The sequence below is a fragment of the Calonectris borealis genome, chromosome 3 (assembly GCF_964195595.1).
Source record: "Calonectris borealis chromosome 3, bCalBor7.hap1.2, whole genome shotgun sequence".
In the NCBI taxonomy this organism is placed as follows: Eukaryota; Metazoa; Chordata; class Aves; order Procellariiformes; family Procellariidae; genus Calonectris; species Calonectris borealis.
Genome location: NC_134314.1, coordinates 38,172,348 through 38,197,232, shown reverse-complemented (window position 1 = coordinate 38,197,232; position 24,885 = coordinate 38,172,348). Strand labels below are relative to the sequence as shown.

Sequence of the window (24,885 nt, the reverse complement as noted above, 5' to 3'; positions counted from 1 at the left end):
GGTTGAATTTTATAGTGGAGTCTTTGGTAATTTTGTATTTCTGTGTCCTCGCCAACAGAAAATGGTATGTGCGCTGCCTCTGCTCCCACCACTGGCATGAGTATGGCAGGGTACCTTTTCTTGACAAATTGGCACATTTTGCACAACTGCGTAGCAGCAGACACATTCCATATCTAGAGGAAAAATAATTAAACAAAGATACTGCAGCAAAGATGTACCAATGGAGCCTCTCACCTATAGCAAAAAAGCAAAAAAATCTCTCTTCCCTTCTCAAGAAAAATGGAGTTTTCATCTCCCTTGCAGAAAGGAAAATCAGTATTTGGGACTATTTTACATAAAGCCACTCAACTGAAAGACAGCTAATGACACTGGCTAAAGGAGGTCTCCGTCAGACCAGACGCACAAGCCGGTCTGGCTGTCTAAGGTCTATTTTGTTGAAAATACAGTCACATTCAAATAACCTCTTTGAGTTTTCCCAAAACAGTAACAAAACCAAGAGGCAACATGTGCATAATATGTTTTATTGAATAAAACTCTGCTTCTAATATTTACACAGTGAAGTTTAGAGATGTAACCTAGTGAAGCATGGCAACATGTAACATTCATATGGCATCTGGAATATCTTTAAATACATCTGAAACTACTTACTACAGCAATCACCTGCCCATCACTGATTTCATAATTAAGGAAGATTTGAACGTTCTGAAGAATAGCCAAGATGAATATTAAGGGTAGTTGAGTTCAGAGAAAAGAGTCTGCTATGTGAATTCCAAACCCAAAAGATCTGAGTAAAGTGTCAAGAGTTTTGAAGGCAGCTTCTGTATTTCCCTGTTGTTCTTCTCATCTCTGCAGAAGAAGATGACAAAATAAATTACAAATCTTAAGGCTGAAAGTAATATCCACAACTTAAACACACAGAGCCCTCCATGGTAATCTTACTTTTTAAATTTATAATGTCGTCTTAACCTCAAGGTATGTGAACTATAACAAAATGCTTACTTATTATGTATTAAAAAATGTATTAAATTTTTAAAGTTGCCAAGGTAGACATGCAGAAATTAGAAATGCTGCAACTGATATCTAGTGTCAAGACAACACTAATTACTACCATTTACACAAAAACTTTATGAAAAAGTGTCTTCCACCCCACTCTAGCATGTTAAGCAAAGTGTTACATGTTGGTTTTTTAAAGCTCTACTAGATATACTATCAATCTACTATTACAGTGAAGAAGGGTCGTGTAAAAAATCTATAGTCAATACCTTTCCTATTTATAGGGTTTTTTTAAGATATTTTCATTATTCCTGATCTTGCATGAATTCTCAGCAAGGTTTGAATGCAAGTATAGACTTGCAAAAGCCATACTGACAGACTAACTCATAGCACTAGTAGACTGTTATCTTACATTTGGACTGCTGACTGGTTGTGAATAAGACATGATTCATCGGCCATTTGCATGATTTTTGCCATCCAGCAGGAAAACATTATAAACCAGGAATGTTGCATCCTACTCAAGCCTCTGGAGTTTGTTTATTCTAAGTGGGTTACAGACAGCGCGTTATAAAAGGCAGGCAGTCTAGCCTGCCACATTTGGGACTCTGTGTTGAAAAAAACCTGGTTGTTAGTCTCAGGTTAAAAAGAAATGATCTTGCGTAGTTTCTCGTATTTTATTTACCAAACAGGGAGAGGAATTATATTTTTCCTGTGCCTCAAGTTAACCTGTATGAAGCCCTGCCTAATAACCAGGAGTGCAAAGAACAGACAATTACTAACTGAAGTATCTACCAGGTCCCCTCCTGTTTCCCAGCACAACTTACTGGTTGAGAAAGGGAAAGCATTGCTGTCATTTGCGAGTCTCTCCCAACTGGAGCACTGGTTCCAAGCAAACTGTATTGGATGTTGAAATACAATTTCAAATACGTGCTTGGAAAGAAAAAGAAATTTAAACGAAGCCCCCATGATCTCCTAACATCACCTCACCTTTAAGCACCAAGATTAAACTTTCCATAAAATAGTTCCATAATGAAGTTCAGTGTGATAACTTTGTATTTTTAGAGGCTAAATTTGTAATAGTAATGGTGTCTTTACATAGACACACACACTCTCATGGAGGTTAGCTGTCACCTGGCAGGGACAGCTTTAAAATTCAGAATTTGACAAGAAAACAGAATATGCAAATGTGGTAGAAAAAGCTGCAAAAGGTAACAGAAAAGCACTTGGCCATTTGCCATTTCTATGCTACAGCCACCCCTCAGTATATTTGTGTATCACAAGAGTATACTTTACGAATTTTGTGGCTGTTTTCTTCTGTTTCTTCTTTTATCTTTTTTTTTCACCAAATGAACAGCCAGACACCGTTCCATCTATCCAGGAAACGTATATCCATCTCACTGCTTCTTTTCTCTTTATCTTTTTTCCAACTACAAAGAGTTATCTGGAACACAGCTGCCTACCTGGAAGCTATTTCTCTTACAGCTAACACAGCTATAAATTTTAATAATTAAGAAGCTGCTGAAAGATACAGATTTTGCTCTTGCCTGTCTCATTGGTGAGGTATACAGTATGCATTGTCAAACGCTGCCTTTGAGCAGGAAAACCATCTGTACTGTCAATCTTAAGATAAGCAACTATGCATGTGTGAGACACTGTCAACACAGGTCGAATAAAACTAAATGTACATTAAGATAATAAGGCTAAGTTTAGAAATGATTGACTGTAGCATCCAGCTTGAGACCCTGCATCAGCCTCAGACATAAAGTAGTAAGTTAATTCAGGTGCCTGAGGGGAACCTTTCTGGGTATGAGGTACATTTCTACACACAGCCAAACATATTTCAGGGAGTGTTTTGTTTGTTTGTTTTTTAAAGAAGATGTCTCCCTACTCATGAGGCGGTTTGGAACACATTAACCTCATCAGTCCAGACCAATGGCAAGTAACGTCACTAATAAATATTACACTGAGTACAAAAAGAAGCAAATGTAAAGCAATCCTTCCATTTCTCAGAAACGTAAGCGCACTACCTTATATGCAAACTCTATGGAGTAGATGGCAGGATGGACATGTAGTAGAACTGCTGTGTCAAGCAGGTGAGACAAATTACCTACTACAGCACATAGAAAAATAAGAGAATACTCCCCTGAAATGTGCCTTACAACAAGGCACATTCAGATTCTCTCTTCGAAAAACCTTTGAGCAGCTCATTCTGTAACACTAATATCTAGTCACACCGAGCAAAAGACATGGTGTTATGGGCCCCACCATCTGGATGTTTTCTTAGACAAACCAGAAACCAGAGTTTTCTGTGTCTTTACACTGTTTTCCAGACAGTCCCTGCCCCTTGATGTGCTAAATCCACGTTTTCAGCTGGCCAATAACCTCCTCTGATATTTCTGTGTGGTGCAGCCCACAGGAAAAATGTAAATATGAATGCAGATTAGTTTTCCACGTTTTAGTCCATATTACCTTCACAGAAAGGTTTAGTGTGGACTTCCACTGTGGAAACTGGATTGTGTGCAAACGCAATGCAATCTCGGAACCCGCTTTTTTCCTCCTCATACCTCCCTCACTTTACCAACCTACGGAGGAATGGGGGTTAAACTAAGTCTCTGAACCACCAAATGTCCTTGGTTTGTCTCCCTTTCCTTACACAGAGGTAAGAATACTTGGTCCTTTGATTTCCTTTGGAAAGGAACAGATTAGAGGCTACCTAGCATGGCCCAATAACTCGCCTCAAAGAGGAGATACAACCCATTCTCTTCAGGAAAGCTTCACTGACTTTATTACAGAGGTGCCAAACAAAAAAGAAAATAAGTCTTTAATAAGTTTACTTCAACTCAGATAAAAGGCACGGACAACTGTCATGAAAAAGAGAGTGTTTACCACATACTCTACAAAAAAGATCACAACATTCTTCAGCTTTAATCCTAAGGAAATGCTCTGGTATGTCAATAACAGGTGATTTTGGAGAAATATTGCAAGTGGAACTACATTATTTTTCAGAGACACTGCCTCACTGGCAGCGTTCCCATTTCACATACAGGCACTCCTCTATCACCTATCATGGGAAACAAAGAGAGTGAAAAGCAAAAAGCCGTCCTGAAAGTAAGTATGTATATAAACGAGATTAACATTAAGGTATTGACAACCTTCTACCCCTGGCCCTAAATTTAATTCACAGCTTAACGTATAGGTAAAGTGGACACAAGAGGGCGCCCCTAATATAGGGCGCACCTTGGCCCTCCCGTCTTCGGTGCCAACAGCTAAAATTCCCCTGACTGCCTGTTACAGGATCTCCTTATTCCAAAGGAAAACAGGCCAGTTGTTTTCTTCTTTTCTTTTTAGTTCAGATGTGCAAGACCCATCAACACTCAATATCAAAAACGAGGCTACCTGATTCACGTAATTAAAGAAAATAGAGAATACAATGCGTTGACACATGTCCTAACCATTGAACTTTGGTCATTAAACACCAGAAGTTCTCCCACAGCAACGCACAATCCTAAGTCCCGGTTGGCCACTGCGCAGTCTAATGCTACTTAGTATTATATTGCAATGAAACAAAGACAAAAGATATTGCAGACTGTGATTATTAGACATGTAATAGAAATATATATTACTTCACAGACTCGGTGCCTGAAGGGCTCCGCAAACAGAAATCTTCAAGCATGACCAAATTACATAAAAGATTATAAAGAAAAATTATTTTGAGAATAAATATTAAATATAAGCCTTATAATTATATTTGAAAAGAACTGTAAGATACCACAGACACTTCATGTATTTTCAATGCTCTGTGTATGTTTGCAATGCAGAGCCTGTATTTAGTGTAAATTGGGCCTTATTAGTAGGATTACAGGCCACTGATGAGTGAAAAATTATGAAATTTAACACTATGGTTTGCCTATGAAATAACTGTAAGTTTTCTAATATAGGTGAAAATATATTCTGTGCATTACTATTCCTTTCACCTTTCACTTTACCTTCTTTTCACTTCTCAGGATACAAGACATTTAATTTTCAGATTGATTAAGCAAGGTAATTAGTTTTAAACACTGACTTCAATGGCACTATTTAAAAATATTCAGACGCCTTTAAGACTGAAAGCCCAAAGCCATAAGAGGCAATTCTTGTTATAAACAAATAACTAAATAAAAGAGTAATACTTTAGCCCCAAACCTTGCAACCACCCTGTCAGAATCCTTAGAGGCAAACTGTCAGTAGAAGACATTATTTCTCACCTGTACTACTGCTCAGTAGTTAATCATTTTTCGAAGAGCATCATAGCATTTCCATTTGTCTGGGATGTAGAAAGGCTCAAAGATGTGAGGGAAAGGAGTGTCATAGCCACATACTCTTGAAATAGGAGCTTCTAAATTCAAAAAGCATTCCTCCTATTAACAGAAATACAGAATAAATGTTAGGCCATTATCTTCAGGAGTCTTGCATCACAAATTGAGGTCGAATGAACTTTGCCAGACTGACAGTCCTGGAAACTCAAACCTTCTATTTATATCACAGCATAAGTAGTCCAGACCAGAACAGTGCTTCCTTTTGCCCAAAGGTCCATATTAAAATAACAACTTGTATTAATGTTATTTTCATTTTCTACATGTGTGCTGCATTAAATCATAGGCAGGTTATATTTAGTACATCTGCTATACATCCAGACAAGTGCTGCCAAGAAACAAATATTTTAGGAACAAAGGAGTAAAAGTTTCCTTCCTGTGCCACTTTTAAACATATAGAAAAACTACATAATCTAAGAGTGTGTATTATTTGTTGGATACATGAACATCATGTCATTCAAACTTCTTTGAACCCTTAGATTATTAAGACTCTGTCTGACAAGCATTAAGCAGTTATGGAAATTATGAATTTGAACTCAAGTGGATTTGCATATGTCCAACCCTTGAGTCAAATCCATGCTCTACACAAAACCCCACAACAACTTGTGTTCTATTCGGAAATCAGACTTGGCAATGATTGTGAGAGTTTCATTACTCGACCTAGTAGGGCACAAATTATTACAAATACACCATATTAATCTGAAAGTAATCTGTGGAAATATGTGTAACATTACCAGCTTTAATAACCAAATAAATAGTGGGGTTTCAATCTTCCTACTCTCAAGTTCCAGAGTGATGGCATGGACCATGAAAATCTGCAAGAAGTAGATGCAGAAATAACTTCGCCAGATCAAACTGACGTTGATGCTAATTATCAGCTCCTTTTCTCCCCATATCTTTAGCATATGCATTTGCTTTCCAGAGCAGACAAATGAAGAGACAAAACATGTCTCCTTCTGGCCTCTCCTTTATGGAGCGAAGCAACTGAGACATCCTGGCCAACTTCCCCTGTACTTGGCTCAGCAAAATGGAAGGTGAAGGATTATCTACCAGTCCTTTTCCACCAGGCCCACAAGGAAAACAGTCAGAGCACTACGCTTTTCTGCAGCAAAGTGCTAAGTATTTTCTCAGACTGATGAACTGTTTTGAATGCACATTGCCTTGCAGTCCATGGCAGCCTAACTCTTAACTTACTGCGCTTTCTATACATCACGATATTTGGCAGCATAGAAGGTACTCATAACACACTGAGATTATAACTTTTTGCTCCAGCTACCACTTCGGTGCATTGTGAAGTGACATATTTCTGGAAGACAAATGGAAGTAAAAAGTCCAAGAGGTTGTGTGATTGCATACAGTGTCATTACATTTAACAGTGAACTAATTCACCAAGAAGACTTCAGAGTCTGAATACATCTGAGGTAAAAATATATGTAAACAATATAAAGATTTTTTGAGCTCCATTTTCAGGCACTCCTTTGCTTTTCTTTGTAAAGTGAAAGAATCACATTAGTACAAAATACTGGGAAGTACAGTCTATTAAATCCTTTACCTGTTCATGGGGTAGATCCTACCCCAACCTGCTGGCAGGGATATTTTTGATACTAATCAGTCCTTGGTTCCCATGTTGTGACCGCCCAATAAGACAAAGCGATAGCTTTCGGACCATCCCAAAACTGACGGCCCAGACCAGCTGTGAAATTGCATTACACCAAAATGTACAAGTGTATTCTAGACCCACAGCCTTCCAGTCCTGCATTGCTGTTTCAGAATACCCAACACAGGACCACTACCTAGGAGAGACCTTTGGTTTACATCATAACCAGCTCTGTGAAAACGGCTCATCCCAAATGAAGCTTGGAGAGAAAGTTCATTAGTTTCACTGAAAATATTTACTGCAATATTCCCCATATACTGGTCATCCGTGCAGAGAGCAGCACTGCACCTTCAGCAGCCCAAGCAGCAGACAGAGAAGTGTGAGCCGCGACTGGCAGGCGGGTTGCTATACTCCCCTGCATGAGCCCCCAGGCTTGGCTTTAAATATAAATCTCAGCTGGTAAACCCAAGCCATATAGCATAGTTGCAAGCATGCATATTTATTAATGCTATTGCTATTATATTTAATTCAGAATTAAAATTAAGTCATAAGACTTTCCAAAACTCCACTTAATATTTTTTTTCCTCAAGGAGAACCCAAAACAGCTGTCACAAGCATCCCTTCTGGCGTTTTAAAACTCAGCAATCACTTTCAGTTTGAGCATACACCTATCGCTTTGAAACCTGTACAGCTTCCAGAGAGTCACGTGGACTCCCTTGCCTCAGTGAGGAATTCAGAGAATGAAGCTGAGGTGAGCAGAGTGTTGTATTGTCAGATACAATCCAAGAATGACAACCCAAGAAGAACTCTTTAGTCTGAGCTACTCTCTGTATGTATGTGTATATATAAAATGACGCTTACTGTAATTTTTCTGGAGGTAAGGGTGTGCGCAGATTTTTAACTAAGTTATTGCACCGTATGAGTAAAATACTTCAGAGGCAGAAAAAACAGTCCCAAGCCACCAGTCAAATCCATGAGGGAAACTCTCTACTTACACATTATCTGACTGAAGTCAACACAGTTTCACAAAGGTTCACACCCAAGTGGCTCTGACTGCAATAGTGTCACACCCAGAATTTCACATTGTAATAGTTTATCATGGAAAAAGTAATTTTTCTAGCAAACCGATAAAATTTGTATAATGATACACTGAATCAACTGCTTACAGTTTTTAGACTACCACCATAGAATCATAGAATGGTTTGGGTTGGAAGGGACCGCCAAAGATCATCTAGTCCACCCCTCCATTGTACGATCATCTTACAATGTATTTTTTACCTTACTGGCCATACCTACAGTCATAGGTAAATCCTGTACACATGTATATGTTATTATGCAGAAGATCGTTAGATTATTGACGCATAGATTTTACAAATGCCAGTTTGGGTCAGGTGATTGTTGGTTATGGAACTTACTGGAGTAAGTCTCTCAATGTCAATGACCACAGTAACAACAGAAATGCTGCAGACCTAGCAAAACAAAGATGATTCAGTTGACATTACTTAATTTACAGATTTACTGACAATATTTGCAAGAATATTGGTAAGAGCAAATTGCAAAGAATAAAAGCTTTTAAGATTTTTTTTTTAATAGAGTGGAAATAAAATCATAATCCAGAAGGTGGAATAAAAAGTTATCAGCAGAATAAGGTATTTGAAAACAATCAAGAAAATGCACTTTTACTTTACAATGTAGAAGTATTGTAAAGAGACAAGAGTCTTGATCTTGCTAAGAGCTTGGCAAACACTTGACCTTGGCATCACGGTTCTCATTTAAAATGTAATAAAGCTAATGTTTTTATGACTTTCACCATGCTCACAGCAGGATAGCTAGATTTACTCACAGAATCATAGTGATACTCCTGCCATATGCTAAGTATTTGGTCCTCAAAAACAGAAAATTCACAAATCCACACATTTTACACATAAGCAGTCACAGAAAACAAGCTTAAGGAAACATCTTAATAAGATGATTTAGAGGGAAACCATGTATTTTCTTTTTAAAAACATGTAAACTGGTTTGACAGAAGATGCTGCTTCTTTACCAGCCGTGCTTGGGATACACCTAGGTATGCAGCAAGTCTTTGGTAGGACTGGGTCTTTGCTTATAATGATCTATAATTAGGCTTGGAGCCAGTTTTGTTTAAAATACAACTAGTAAAGTTTATCAGTTCATGGGGTTTTCATTTACCTCTGGAATCAGTTCTAATTTATGGGACAATATATTCAGTTGTCCCCTTTAAATTCAAATCAAACCAAACTTTTTCATAAACTTACAGAACATGAAACTGCCTGGTTGATGGCATTAACTTAATAACTGTAATGTGAGCAAATGAGATTACATTCTTCATTAGATGGCATTACACTTTGAAAAATCATAATGTTAGCAAGATTTATATCCTAACATAATAAAAAATTAAATAGTCTAACTCATCTTCCCTTTTGAGCTTGAAGAGTACTTAACTCAAGTGATCAGCCCATCAAATAGCCTATCTTATATGGATTCTTGTTCACACCTGCTGTTAGAAGTTAGACTATAGGAGAAACAAGAGTCCACCTCATCCCGAATATGATACTGCCACATCTGCTGTACATATTGCTGTGCCATATTTTTTGCAACTGTGCAGCCACATTGTAGAGGAACACGACTGAGAATATTAAATACACAACGTCCAGCTCTTTTTAAGACTAATTAGCAGACATCCATTGTACAAGCCTATCAGAACAAGTCGACCGCAGTATTTAAAGGAGCGATAGAAGACCAAAATTTTAAATTAAGTGGATCTACTCCATACTACTTGAGCATATAAAGGCTGGTACTGGCCCAAAGTGCTCTGGCACAACAGGGGAATGCAAGCTTACAGCCTTCAATAAATTCCTGCATATTTCAAAGAGACTGTTTAAACAATCTGACATCTTTCAAGGAAAGACCTTAGGAAAAAACTTAAAAATTAAATGGTTTTGGAAGTAAAGTAGTAGGCCCAGGATTTCTGATGCAGTGTAAAATGTTTTAAATTCAGTTTTGAAAATCAGTATGAAAAAGTCATACTTATTTAGTAGAATATCCACTAACTTCCAAAATTCAACTGAAGTAAAAAAATTACTGTTTTGTTAGAAAAAAAATGCTAAAAGGGAACAGATATAGTTATTAGTCTAATATATCCAAATTGTCTTAATTTTAAAAATTTCAGACAAAACATTAAATCATTGTTCTTCCTGCTTCCTAACTGCAGAGGTCAAATTCTAGCCTCAGTTATTCAACATGACCTTTGCCAATTACCTTCATTTGCCTGAATTACACTCAAAGCCTCCTGGAAAATACATTATTATATTCTATAGAGGCATTTTAATTGGTTACATTACTTCCTCTCGACATTTGATGTTTAATACACATTTAGGAAGACTTTTCAAAACAACTTAAGAGCACAGGTCCCACTAAAAATCTGTTCTTGACATCCACAGCAATCAGTCAAATGTATCACACACACCACTTCAAAACAGTCTTATGCCTTGATTTTTAGAAGAGATGACAAAACCAAGGATTTGCTAGATGTTGCATGACCATATTTGAAATGCATCCTCTAGTACTGGGTATTCTCCCTCTATTTCCCCAGATTATAATATTCTAGTATGCTAATATGGCAAATTTTATCCAAGTTTACTTTAGCTTTATTCAAGTGTATATTTTACTCTTATCAGAGATTCAGGTACTTATAGCTAAATCAGGGTTCTGAGTGTGGAACTCTTAAAAACATGTACAACCGAGAATTGCAGGCATCTCTATATCTTTATAGAGATATACAATTGTACAAAAAGGATAAAACAAGAAAACAAATCCAACATTGGGCATTACTGAAAGAAAACATTACTCATCCTTCCGCAACGTATAGAAAAATAAAGTAATCTGGTCTGCAGTTTAGGGGAAGTGCTTTTAGGAATCTGGCCAATAAGAAAATACTTAAAGAGTTTACTGCTCCAGACCTTCCTTCCTCTGAAGGGAATCTCTATCATTCTATATTCATAGTAAACAAACCTCCACATGCAAACACTTTGTTAAGTACCAGTAAATGAGACTATTTAGTGTGTAGCTAGGAAGACAGACAATTCCGAACCAATACTTTTCCCCTGAATTATCCTATTTTGGTCTTATTCTCTTTACTTTCATATCTTTTGGATTTATTTCATTTTTCCCCTCCGACTGACATGGATTAAAATCAGTAAAAAGGAAATCTTTTTTTGTTTTTAAATTCTACTACTCTGTAGAATACTCCCTAAGGTGAGAAAACTTTCCTTTAAAAATCAATTATTTCTGCAACATTTTATGTCCCAGGGGTCTCTCCCATGCTATACTTACTTTGCAATACTATAGGTACTCAAAAAAATTAAGAGCTGCAAGAATATCACGTGACTACAGAGTTGCTATATGAGAACACTGATTTTACAACTCCTTTTTTCAGAACAGGAATATACTTTCTGTAGGATGACAAACAAAAAGTCAATTTTAAAGACTAATATGAATAGGCAGAGTTTGACAGAAATTTTAATATTTCTTTTGGTATTATAGCTATTATAATAAAAAGAAGACTAAACATAAGGTTAAGGTCTACTACACAAGGCAAACTGTAGGAACATTTTTCATGCAAGACTACTTATTTTTCTGCTGACAATAACTACAAAATTTAGACCCAGGAACTCAGTGACTAGTTGCAAAGGTTTAATTCAATTGTGGTTTCTATCAATTAGAACTCTGAATTTTGCCGTCTCACCTATAGATTATAAAATTTTAAAAAACACATATATATTCAGAGAACTTTTCAGAGAGAAAACTCTTATCACATTAGAGTTTCACTTTCTGTTGTGATATTTTTATTCTGATTTATTTATGCTGTTGTCATAAATTAAAGCGTGGGGCTCAAACAGTTAAGAAAACTTATTCCATATCACTTTGTAGATGACTGTTACATTTATATTATCTATTACTTCCCCATATGGATTTTCAACTGTAAATTACCTACTATTGTAAAAATGAGATGAATCCTACTATAGGTTAATAATGAGCATGATGAGCTCATTTACAACAAAAACTATTTTTTACGTCAAAGCTTAGATAAAGATTTTCAAAAGAAGCTTTCCAAAGAGGTAGTCGATCAAAACCCATTTTATAAAATGTGAATTTCATGCAATAAAGCTGACACTAATTATAGATTAAAAGTCTTTTTCTTTGATTTCTGCTTTAAAAAAAAGTCCAATTTGAACAGTTTACTTTCAATAACAGAAAAGTCAAACACCTGCAGTTTTCATATGTCTCACAGCACAGTACTTTCCTTGACAGCTGCAAGCACCAAATGCTAGAAATTTTAAACAGAATTTGCTTTGACAACATACATACATTACATTCTTATGAATAGTCACTTCTTTGAGCTACATAAGTACTATACGCCCATGAGATGTTTTCAAGTTGAGAGATATATATATAATATATATCTTTTTCTAGAGGGAGCATTTTTTTCCAACAGCTTAGCCATATTCGTCTTAAAATACTTCTATAAATCTCTTCCTAATAGTTACAATAGTGATACAATTTTTCCTCAGAGAACTCTGCCGTTATGTGTTGTAAACGTTTAACTTCTATCAAGGAGTTTTCTCCTTTTTGAGATCACTTTAAAACAATCCTTTCATAACTTAGCACAGCTTGTAATGATTCATTTTATTTGTTAACAATTCTTTGAATTTACATAATTAATATCTTGTCAAATACCGAGAAATAGATCACTGCTACAATTATTTATCTTATGATTGCCAAACAGATAATATTTTTACTTACAAAATACATCAGCAATTAAAAAATAAAGAAGCACTTAGGGGGGAAAAAGTCTGTTCTGTGTAATTTGTTGGCTTGTTACCATTAAAAAGCAATTAATGGTAAATATTGTCTTTATAGAACTGAATCACATAAAACAATATTTATACATGAAGTCAAATTTACTATATAAAGTATTGTAACATAAAATGAACAAAATTATTTCCAAATAATTTCACATCCCTCTTAAATCTATCATGCTAAAATAAGAATTTACTTCAGCTATTTTTAATCACGAGCATTGAATCTATTAGCAGTGAATATATTTCTGACCATAGCACTTTTAGAATCCAGACATATACAACATAATGCAACATTTTAAGTGATACTTATTCCTGTTTTAATACTTAAATACTTTATTACTTAAACCTTTTTTAAATTGTCTATGAGATGTTGCATTACGATACTAATCTCAAATTTAAAAGAAGTTTGATATATGAATTCTCTGTATTAATATCTTCACTAGAAACGAAAAGGAGTGCATGTGTGCTTTAAATGTTGTCTTCATCAAAAGAAACACAGGATTGGGTGGGGAGGATGGTGACAGTTAATATAAAATTCCTTGTATACGACACGCACACACTTTTAGAAAACATATTTCTACTATATACCATATACTTAAAAGGTTTCCCAATAAATGTTCAAGGAATTTGAACAAAAAGATGGGTGGCTACACACCAGCAGCAGTCTTGCAAGCCAATGCTGTTAATACGGGCTCTTTTTCTGTCATGTGGAAGTAAAGAATGCACAAGCTGACTGAAATATTAAATGCACTTTTTTTCTGAAAAATCAGTATCTAGAGCATCCCATATGTTATTTTTCTGTAATCCTGGATACTCCGTTGACTTTCATTGCAGAGATGTATTTGCATGTTTTGCTCCTGGCACATCATTAGCTGATGAAACTAATGACACTGAAAGGATGTTTTAATTCAAGTCACTGAAAAATGTTTATGTTGCATATTTTTCCAGACCACTTGCAATTTCTTTATATAAAAAATAACCAATTTACTCTGTTAAGCTCATTACTTCCATTTCACAGAAAAGAATGTGCATAATTAGACAAGTAAAACAAATGAGAATAATGTTGTCTTCGTTGTTGCTTGTACCTCTGGGAGTTGTAAACACTCCGAAAGAGGATTTGACCAGAAATTCAGAACAGACTCCTTGCTATGAGCTGGATTTCATTTTTAAAACCCATATGCATTATTTTGGGGGAGTCATACATTTTGTATCTCACTTACACTGCAACAAACTGCTTACAGGTAGAATAACATTACTGCTTATGAAATATTCACTGTGAATTTAAAAGGTTCTGCGATTTCCAAGAGGGAGAACTGAAATTAACTTCTCCAGCTTCAATATTTTGTTGCTGACAGGAGACACCAAGTGACATGTTTATCTATATTACATTTTACAGAGGGCCTCACCACTATTCATTTATATAACATGACCCTGTTATACACAGAAGACTTTTATATGGACTCAAGAGTACTTTATTTCTTACTTATTTTACATCTCTTTTGAGCTTCATTAGTTGCATAGATTGCTTAAGACAACACCAGCTAGCTTAGCAATGGCTGCCTGATGCAGTTGAGTTCTCATTCATACACTGGTTTGAAGATTGCCTTCAAATTTCATTTCGGCTAGCTTCATAAATGAACAATCTTTAATAACACAACGGAAGATTGATATTGTTTGTTAAATTCTCTTTATCAAGTTTACAACGCAATCACTGAAGCTGTTGGGATTAGAGCCTTGGTCAGTAGCTTAGTTGTCTTGGCAGTAGAACTGCACAAAAAAATCAGCACCACATTCCCAAGGTATTTACAAAACAAAACAACAAAAAAAAACCACAAAACAAACAAAAAACCCCCCTTCTGTTTATGTCAAACAGCTTATCCTTCCCATAAGAGGAGGCAAATGAATAAAAAGTAATTTTCATTTCTTCCCATCCTATGTTTTATGCAAAAAGGCTAAGACTTTCCATGAAAATTTTACACAATTTAAACACAACCTGATGGAGTCTAGGACTAGAACTGAAATATATTCAATTCATAATGACACACTGACAGAAATTATGTTCTTCCCAGTAAATTTACATTTTGCATTGTTTAGGGCATGAGGTGCAGCAACCAGCATGATTCTTCTCCACAAACTAAATGGCACAGGACAGATACGCTCGAGCGGATGTAACAGGATTCCAGATTGCTAGAATATGCTACTGCCTTAAATGAACCGTAACAATGCTCTTTGGCAAGTAGAGTTTTTTGATATTTAATTGTAATCCACTCGATGATCACTTCCCATCTTTTCGCTACAAGTCCTAGAAATACTGTCTTTTCCTAGGCAATTATTGCTACACCTTATGTGAAACAATCTAAGGTCCTACAAATTACATATGCTATACATGATATACCCAAAATATGACAGAATTCTTCAAATAGAAGTTATTTATTCTCTAGAGTAGCAAACAATCTTACAGCATGTTCACTATACATTATGTTATTCTATAGGATATTCCAAGTTTACTGTGCACTTTCTTGAAGTGGCAATTATGAATATCTGCACCGGGACCCACATATTTTCTAAAAGCATGCCCCAAGCCCCACAGACAGTTAGAACAACTACCCAGGCTCATGAGTATCTGAAGATACTTGCTTTATTTAGTTACTTGTCATTACAACTCGTCTGTTCAGTCAATGATCCTGCAAACTGTTACAGATACGTTAAGACAGGTGAATAATCCAAGTGAAATCAACGGAGCTAAAGTGCCTGGGTAAAATTATTCATATGTGAAAATGTTTGGAGATCACAAGTCATTTTTCCACATGAATGAGCAATATAATAAACATTTGTTAAGCTTTTAAAGTGAGGATCATCCTCCTCCTAATTACACCCTACACCTTTTAATCACAAAGCTAGAAATATCCTACCAATACAACCAGATTTTACACTTTTATATCATCACTTAGCACCTACCATTCTAATTACTTATTTAAGTACTTTGCAAAAACATCTCCTGGTTAATTTCAGCATGCCAGAAGTGACTGGAAGGATTTGCTGCTAAGAGTCTTAATAGCCAGTAAATGGTATTTTTATTTTTACAGCTGTTTAGGCAGCTGAGAGAGTCTTGCAGAGCCTTGTCAATCTACGTATTTGGCAGAGTAAAATCCTCATAGAAGTACTTCACTCAACACACGCTAATGAAATTCAAAGGAAATGCAATTTCAACTGCTGTTATTAAACAATTTTAAAACAGCATATTTCCCATTTTATACCAAAGCATTTACATTTTGGGACAGCACAATGAGAACGATGCTGTCACTCTGACTGACCGTCACCGAACACTGCTCTGGCGCAAACCCAGAGCTTGGCCCGGCGGCCAGGGAGAGGCAAGCACAAAGGAAATATCTCGTCCACCCCTGAAAAGGTTGGGGCTTACCTAATATTTTTCCACAGCGTTTTTTAACATATAGTTGTAAAATGGACTCGGAGCAGGGGGGGAATATTTAAAGATTACTTGAAACAGATGTATAGGGAATTTTATAGCATATTCTTGAAACCAAGCTGCCATTTCACTTACGTGTTTAATTTATAGGAAGCTGCTTGATTGTTCAAACCCACAGGTAGAAGTATTATAGTACAAAGCTTCAACTCATCCATTAAATATCCTCTCATATAATGGCAAAAGTAACTGTTAGAAAAGTGGACTGGTAAGTATAGAGAGGTAATTTTTATTCTACAGAAAAAGTGTAATTGAATGGAGAGAAATTCAGTGAGGTTTACAGAAAGTACAAAGGTTTATGCAAAAAAATTCTCAAAAACACTGAATGAATTATACTGGAGACAGCTTTTGGGTACAGGCTGACTTAAAAAGCATGAAAGAATTATATTATCACACAAACTTCAAATTTGTATACCAAGTTATACCAAACTTTCTTACAATAATGAGCTTTTCTTCTTTCCTAGAGAGATGTAATTTTTTTTATAGTTTTGATAATTTTTCACTACATTTCCTAAATTACTCTTCACATAAATAGGCTACATTGCTATTCCACTGTAAAGAAAAATTGGTATCACTCTCCTTGGTCCAGCCAACAAAACAAAACAAAAAAAAACAAACAAAAAAAAACCAAACCCAAAAATAAACCAAAACCTCTAAGAAAATAAAAAATTAATACTTTATTAATTTTTCCAGTCATTAAAAGTTAATGCAATTCTGTTACAAAAAACCAAGAAATATGCTGCAAATTAAACACTTTCATTTTAAAATGTTTAATAAAATTATTAAAACAGTCAGCATCACATCTCTTAATTTAAAAACTGGTCTAAAAATGAAGACCAGGAATAACATATTTCAGAGGCTATGAAATTTTAGTTTACCTTTATCCCAGAATTAAGTTCAAAATTATCGACCTGATTTTGAAGTGTCAACAAACTGCATGTATAAAAACAAATGCATGGGTCCTGTGAAATATCCAGCAACATTTAAGAACAGAAATACAGATAACAGAATTAATTATTTTTATACAATAGAGAAACATAATGTTAGTGATTAACTGTATATTCTAGGAGTCTCGCTGAAGTTTTCATTGGATTAAGCCCAAGTATTTAACTTGGTCTATGTTTTAGAACTGACTATTTAAATTTCATACTTAAAATTATGATGTGAACTTTACTTTTACACTAAATCAATTATGAAATTTTAATTTTCACTCCACTAATGAACTTTCTGCTTTACAGACAAAACTATAAGTCTTTTATGTAACCTAATCTATCTATCTCTTCCACCAATGTTATCAATTGTATAGCGAATTTCTCAATGAAGAAACAGAGTAAGAAGTAAAATACCTACACAGCTGCCTTAGTTACCATGAAGCACCTGGCATAATTTTCTTCTTTTCAGTTACATCCAGTTAGCACTCAGAGTACAGTTGCCATGAATGAAATGTAAAATATGGTATTGATAATATTGCAAAAAGGAAACTGCAACTTAGTTCAAGCTGAGATTTTCTTTTCCCCCTGTATGACTGCTAAACAGTAAAAATCAAAATGTTTCCCTCATGCAAGTACATTAGGAAGTTCTTTCTCAGTTTATTCAGTAAATAAAATTTTTGCTGAGATTAATCTATGAACACATGCTGCATACTAGAGGAGTGGAGATCACTAAAAATGGCAAATCACAAATATAAAACAGAACTACAGTATGAATGGAGATTATTTTACTATTGACAAGGTCTGATTCTGTAAAACTAATTAGTAAACAGAAATCCTAATCTCCCTACCCTAAAGAAAAAAAAATCCACAGCTATTATATTAAAGTAGGATCGTTTAAGAATTAAAGCTTTCTATGTCAACTGATTTTTTCAATATTTAACATATTTTTTGAAGCACATCGGGCTTCTTGTTTCGCCCTGTATCCAGTACTGCAATTATACAGCAGCATAAACTGTAGCTACTTGCAATCACAGAGACTGCAATATATCACATACAAGAGGAAGCATAAAAAGAGAAACCAAAAAGCACAACTCTGTGGAAGTCTGAGCTTTTATTTAGGTCCGTTTCCTTTGCTGGTGGCCAAACCCACCGTTGTTCAGATCAGTTTTCCTGTCACATAAAGTCACTACTGACGGCAGGAGTCAGGGATTAGGTGCACTGACACTGATGTGTTCTTCCAGCTGTGCAACCACAAAATCAAACCACATTTTTAAACAGCGGTTATGCAGTCAGGGAAATTCCTGTGCCCACCAGCCCATGCATCTGATTTCCTCTCAATAAATGAGACCACCAGGCCATGCCCAGGTAAAGTTTTTCTTTCCCGAACTTCTGAGAAAGCGTAAGGACACAAGACTTGACGAGGTCTCAGAATCAAAGCCCAGTCTCTACCACCACAGAATGCCACAGCTTCTACCATAAATTATTCATATTTGACTGTATTGTACTGCACTGTGGTGATACTGCAGTTACTGGGTTTTTTTAATCCCTGCTCCTTCTGTATGACAGGTGATCTGAAAATTCTTTTCCTTATTTCAAGCCATTCATTTCAAATTCATTCATATATTATTTTTCCCCAGCATTACTTTAGTAAAATTGGTCCTTTTCTGCTGGTTACCTTTGCTCATTTCCCCAGTAAATTTATAAACAGGACTTACATTCCTGTAGCCTTCATTTTGATAGTGGGAAGAAGGCAGGCACTGTTAAGCTATTTTCATACAGCTATTTTCTCCACAGCTTCTGATTACCCTAGCAGCTCCTCACTCACATTATCTGGTTTCAATGCTTTTTTCTTAAAACTAGTTGACCACACTGATATACAATATTCCACATGAGATCCTACTGCTATCTTCTACAACAAAATAAGTATTTACTATTTGTACTGTAAGGGCCTCTCCAAACGCACTTGTCTTTTTATCCAACTGCATGATGTTGGTGGTACAAAACTGAGCAGAAGGTAACTGAGAGACTAGCTCTTTCTCTTTTGCCCAACTAATAAGTTATAAGCTTATGTAAAACAAAAGTTATTAGTTCCTAGCTATGCAATCTTGTACTTTACCCGATTAGACTGTACTCTGTTTCTGCTTCTGAGACCCTCAACATCATCCAGGTTCATTATAGGATTCTAATTTTTACTGTATTAACAATAGACCTACTTTATCACTCACAAATTCTATTTTTTGTAACTAAGAAACTAAAGAGAGTGTTAAGACCTAACCAAGTCTTAAGAAACGCTACTAGCAGCCTCTTACAACTTGGTAACATTTTTGAGAGCCCAACATACCACAATCTCCTCATCATATACTTTGCAGTTCTTGTACTGTCAAGATTTTGTAATGTCAGGATCTAATCTGTCAGATTAATCTGGCACACCATACAGTTCCTATATAAAGCCCAGCAAATTCAGTAACAAATTAAGTTTCAGAAAACATCAGCCTGACAAAAATTTTTTTCAGAATACAATAACTGAAGAAAATTAGTACTTTATGCTTTTAGGAGGGAATTCAGAGCTATGAAGATGGAAAACCAGTGTTGAGAAAAACCCAGCTGGTACAGAAGTTGTTATGGGGCTTTTCTGACTGTATTTGGTGACTGTATTAATTCTGGATTTTTCATGTGTAGAAATACAGTCAACCAATTCTGCTAACAACTATAAGAAAGAATCCTGCAGACACTGCAGGCATGGGTTTATATCACTGAAGTTCCAGCTTTAAGAGTTTGACATTATACTTTGTCTTGATCAAGACAAGAAACATGCTCTCAAATGTCTTCTTTTGTGGCTGGTTAAAAAAAAAAAAAGCCACAGAAATAAAGCTCACATGTAACACATTATTTTCATGGTTTGTATCTGCTATGAATTCAGGGATACTTCAGAAATCATGGGTTTTGTTGGCTGCATAGTTTCCTATCCATCATAAAATCAGTATTATTTTGAATGCTCTACAAAAATAGAGGTTTAAGCAGCTTTCTCTGAACAGTGTATAATTTTTCAAGATATTTCTACTTAATTTAGTGGTCACCACAAATTATATTGAGAAAGAAAAGCTTAGCTTTTAGTGGTCAATAAACAACTTCAGCCTAGAAGACTCTCTGACCAAACAAAGCAATGGCTGAGGTTTACTGTAGCATGGTGACCAAAGCATGCTGAAATTCAAGTTGCTGCTTTGCAGTTTTCTTATTGCGTACAATGATTTCCAATAGCCAAACATCTTTTGAAGGTTTTCTTACTTATTTGATATAACTTTTCTAAACGATTACTATGTGCATCTTAAAACAGCTGTTTTCAAGACTTCTTTCTTACCGATCTTTCCCCCAAAAAATGGGAATATGAAACACGTATCTAAATTTCTCAGCTCTAACCAGTGTTTAAATACTCTTCTCTGTGCTGTTACATGTCATGTTAAGTTTGTCAGCTTCTCTGAGAACAGAAACAAAACTATTAAGACAGGCTTTTTTTCCTTTACTCTGGGATTTTCCTTCAGGACGGGTCATTTAAGACAGTGTGAGTGGTTTTAATTAAGTAAACGGCAGAATATTACTATGGTAATGGACAACTAATAAATCTGAACAACAGGAGAATAAAGTTATAAGCTGTTTAAAAAGTAAAAAGTAAATACTTCTGGGAGTGAATTAAGTGAAAAACCTCAAAATATTTCATACTAAAACCAAAAGCAGATCAAAACTTTAATACTATTCTTAAAAAAATAAATAAAAGCTATGGTGGTTTAGAATACAGTTTGCAAGACAATTGCAATCTACCTTGCAGACAGACTGCTAACACTGCAAAACAGCTGAGCAGCTTTAAGGTGGATAATCTCAATTGCCATATATCTGCATTGACAAACTAGAGGCTGGATGTTCGATGCTATTTATGTTCTTGTAAGGGAGATTGTTATTTTAGGAGACAATCAACAGTCGCTGCTAAAAAGTCAAATCTTTCCACAGAGAGATTTACTCTAAAATGAAATGTGCCACCCTTTGAAGATGCTTACTCTTACCGACTAGGAAGGAGGCCTGGAGTGAATGGATCAGAGATATAATTTTTAGATTAATCCTACCTGAGTAATTATGAAGAAAAATTCAAATCCATGCCACCTCATTGCAGTGGCTGTCTTTACACAGGTAGTTGCAGAGATGAGACAAATGCTCACAGTTAAACGGTATTATTGTGGAAGCTATTTAATACCAAACTGGACCAATACAAAATCTGTAGTACCTAGTGAGAGTGTCTATCGACAACAGTAAAAAAGACAATGTTATTTTAAAAACCCATCCATATTTCCCTCTCTTTTCAGTCCTTATCAACTGCCAAAAGTGGTAAAATCTTTATAGACATAAAGATTTTACATATGGACATGTGTTGTCAGTACACAGATGGTGAAAAGTCTTCAGATATTCCAAGTTTCTTGACTACCTGCTGGAATTCAAAGTTGGTATAATATACAGCTTTAAAGGTGAATGAAGATTGCAGGTAATCAAACACATTATAAAAGAAAACAAAATGCCATTCATTGGGTGACTTGATAACTTCTGAAGTTGCTCCTATAAATTCATTTCAGCATGTTTTAGGTTAACCCATTGGCTTCTCAAATGAGGCTACTAATGGAAATTACCATTTCCTAAGAACAGAATCCAGTTAGAAAATACCTCTTAACTTTCTACAAGTAATGAATGTATGCAAATATATAAACTGATAAGGAAAGATGTCTTACAGAATACACTGATCCACAGTCATAACACCGCACTTCTAAACCTGTATATAATGTTACATGTAGTATTTAGAAACAGATGTTTCTCTCCAGTAGCTCAAAACTCCATATGAAAATGGGAGAAGTTCAGATCTTCCTACTCAAAGCTAAATCAGAGAACTTCTATCATTAAAGAACAGTAAAAGATTCTTTGTAACTTTTGCAAAGACGGTAACATCCACATTTAGTCACTTAATCCTGTCATGCTTGTTTATATGAGAAATCCTTTTCTTAGTATTCTGAATATAGACAGTGATTAAATACATAAAGATTAGAGGATTTTGCCTCAAAGGAAATTAGATTTCTCAATTTTGGTTTAACCAAGCAGGATTCCTCTGAAGAGAAGTTGTTAAAATGGTCTTGGAAATGCAACACGGGTGATGTAATTTCAGTTTTGAATAACACTGGATTGCTTTTTCTGTATTACTTAGCAGGTTCCTTGCTCATCTGAAGCATTCTCCATACATTCTGAAGATAAATTGCTTACCTGAAGCATTCTGAATAAATGGCAACAATTTGCTGACTCAACACATAGCAATATATGGTGTTACAACTCATATTTCAGGGACATTTTCTCTCCTTTCACTTCTGCCCTTTTGGACTGAATACAGCATAACTCCATCAATATATTTATTAGCATATAATCACATTAATTCCATCAACATCAATGGACGAGCCGAGCTGGACGGCCGAGCCCAGAGAGTTGTGGTCAACGGAGTTAAATCCAGTTGGCGGCCGGTCACGAGCGGTGTTCCCCAGGGCTCAGTACTGGGGCCGGTCCTGTTCAATATCTTTATCAATGATCTGGACAAGGGGATCGAGTGCTCCCTCAGTAAGTTTGCAGATGACACCAAGTTGGGTGGGAGTGTTGATCTGCTGGAGGGTAGGAAGGCTCTGCAGAGGGACCTGGACAGGCTGGATCGATGGGCCGAGGCCAACTGTATGAGGTTCAACAAGGCCAAGTGCCTGGTCCTGCACTTGGGCCACAACAACCCCAGGCAACGCTACAGGCTTGGGGAAGAGTGGCTGGAAAGCTGCCCAGAGGAAAAGGACCTGGGGGTGCTGATTGACAGCCGGCTGAACATGAGCCGGCAGTGTGCCCAGGTGGCCAAGAAGGCCAACGGCATCCTGGCCTGTATCAGAAATAGTGTGGCCAGCAGGAGCAGGGAGGTGATCGTGCCCCTGTACTCAGCACTGGTGAGGCCGCACCTCGAATACTGTGTTCAGTTTTGGGCCCCTCACTACAAGAAGGACATGGAGGTGCTGGAGCGTGTCCAGAGAAGGGCAACGAAGCTGGTGAAGGGCCTGGAGCACAAGTCTTATGAGGAGCGGCTGAGGGAACTGGGGTTGTTTAGCCTGGAGAAGAGGAGGCTGAGGGGAGACCTCATCGCGCTCTACAACTACCTGAAAGGAGGTTGTAGCGAGGTGGGTGTTGGTCTCTTCTGCCAAGCAACCAGCGATAGGACGCAAGGAAATGGCCTCAAGTTGCGCCAAGGGAGGTTTAGATTGGACATTAGGAGAAATTTCTTTACTGAAAGAGTGGTCAGGCCTTGGAACAGGCTGCCCAGGGAAGTGGTGGAGTCACCATCCCTGGAAGTATTTAAAAGACGTGTAGATGAGGCGCTTAGGGACATGGTATAGTGGGTAGGGTGGTGTTGGGTTAACGGTTGGACACGATGATCTTAGAGGTCTTTTCCAACCTTAATGATTCTATGATTCTATGATATATTGCAGTTGACTCAGACATACGCGTATACTACAGACTTGATCTTGACACCTATAGCATACACAAGAATATTCAATGTTAGCTTTTTATACTCAATATTTCTAATTTTCAGCCAACTAGCATTCCTAAATGTAAGGTTCACCCATATGATCACAGCAGAACAGAAGAAAAAATTCGGTCATTACAAGATGTAGCAGCTGCACAGGACTGTGCAGTGTCAGGATTCTGGCTAAGCTGACACTGAAGTCTGGTATCACTACGCTAGTAAAAGGAGTATCCTTCTGCAACATATCCTTTGCAAAGATTTTGGTTTATTTTTAACTTCCCATTGGTAGTAACATATAGACTTGGTGACTTATATTACTGAATGTTTTATTTGTCAATCTGTTGCAGGGAGAAAATCCATGATCAATATAGTTTTGTAGACAACAATTATGTTTTGCTGTGTAAGGGATACTTCTCTCATTACAAAAGAAGAAACACAACTCATGGTTTTCTTAGCCTCCATAAAGACTTAAATATAGTACCACCGAGTTTTATACATAAAGTTAGAAATGCTCATAACTCCAAGGTATGATAGAGATGAACAGCAGGCATGCCCAAGGATTGTGGCCGCTAGCACTGAAGTCCAGCAACTGCGTGTGGTGGGACAGCATGAGCGAGCCTGCTGGGGAGGAGAATTGAGAGCAAGTGAATGCAGCACTGCAGGGGGATGAGCAAGTGATGCGTGAGATATTCCAGTAGGAATCGTAGAACCATAGAATCATTAAGGTTGGAAAAGACCTCTAAGATCATTGAGTCCAACCGTAAACTCAACACCACCATGCCCACTACACCATGTCCCTAAGCGCCTCATCTACACGTCTTTTAAATACTTCCAGGGATGGTGACTCAACCACTTCCCCGGGCAGCCTGTTCCAATGCTTGACAACCCTTTAGGTGAATAAATTTTTCCTAATGTCCAATCTAAACCTCCCTTGGCGCAACTTGAGGCCATTTCCTTGCGTCCTATCGCTAGTTACTTGGGAGAAGAGACCAACACCCACCTCGCTACAACCTCCTTTCAGGTAGTTGTAGAGCGTGATAAGGTCTCCCCTCAGCCTCCTCTTCTCCA

General features: G+C 36.6%; 1 protein-coding gene across 1 annotated transcript in view; it reads right to left on the bottom strand.

The window, feature by feature from the left end:
* Positions 1-505: 505 nt before the first annotated feature.
* The window catches only part of BCKDHB (branched chain keto acid dehydrogenase E1 subunit beta), a 136,654-nt gene continuing 112,274 nt past the window's right edge, over positions 506-24,885 (bottom strand). Inside the window, exons 10-11 of the mRNA XM_075145371.1 lie at positions 5,238-5,390; positions 506-846 (exon numbers count right to left, since the gene is read on the bottom strand). Of these exons, the coding sequence (XP_075001472.1) occupies positions 5,250-5,390 (141 nt within the window). The 3' untranslated portion in view covers positions 506-846; positions 5,238-5,249. The remainder of the gene's footprint in view (positions 847-5,237; positions 5,391-24,885) is intronic.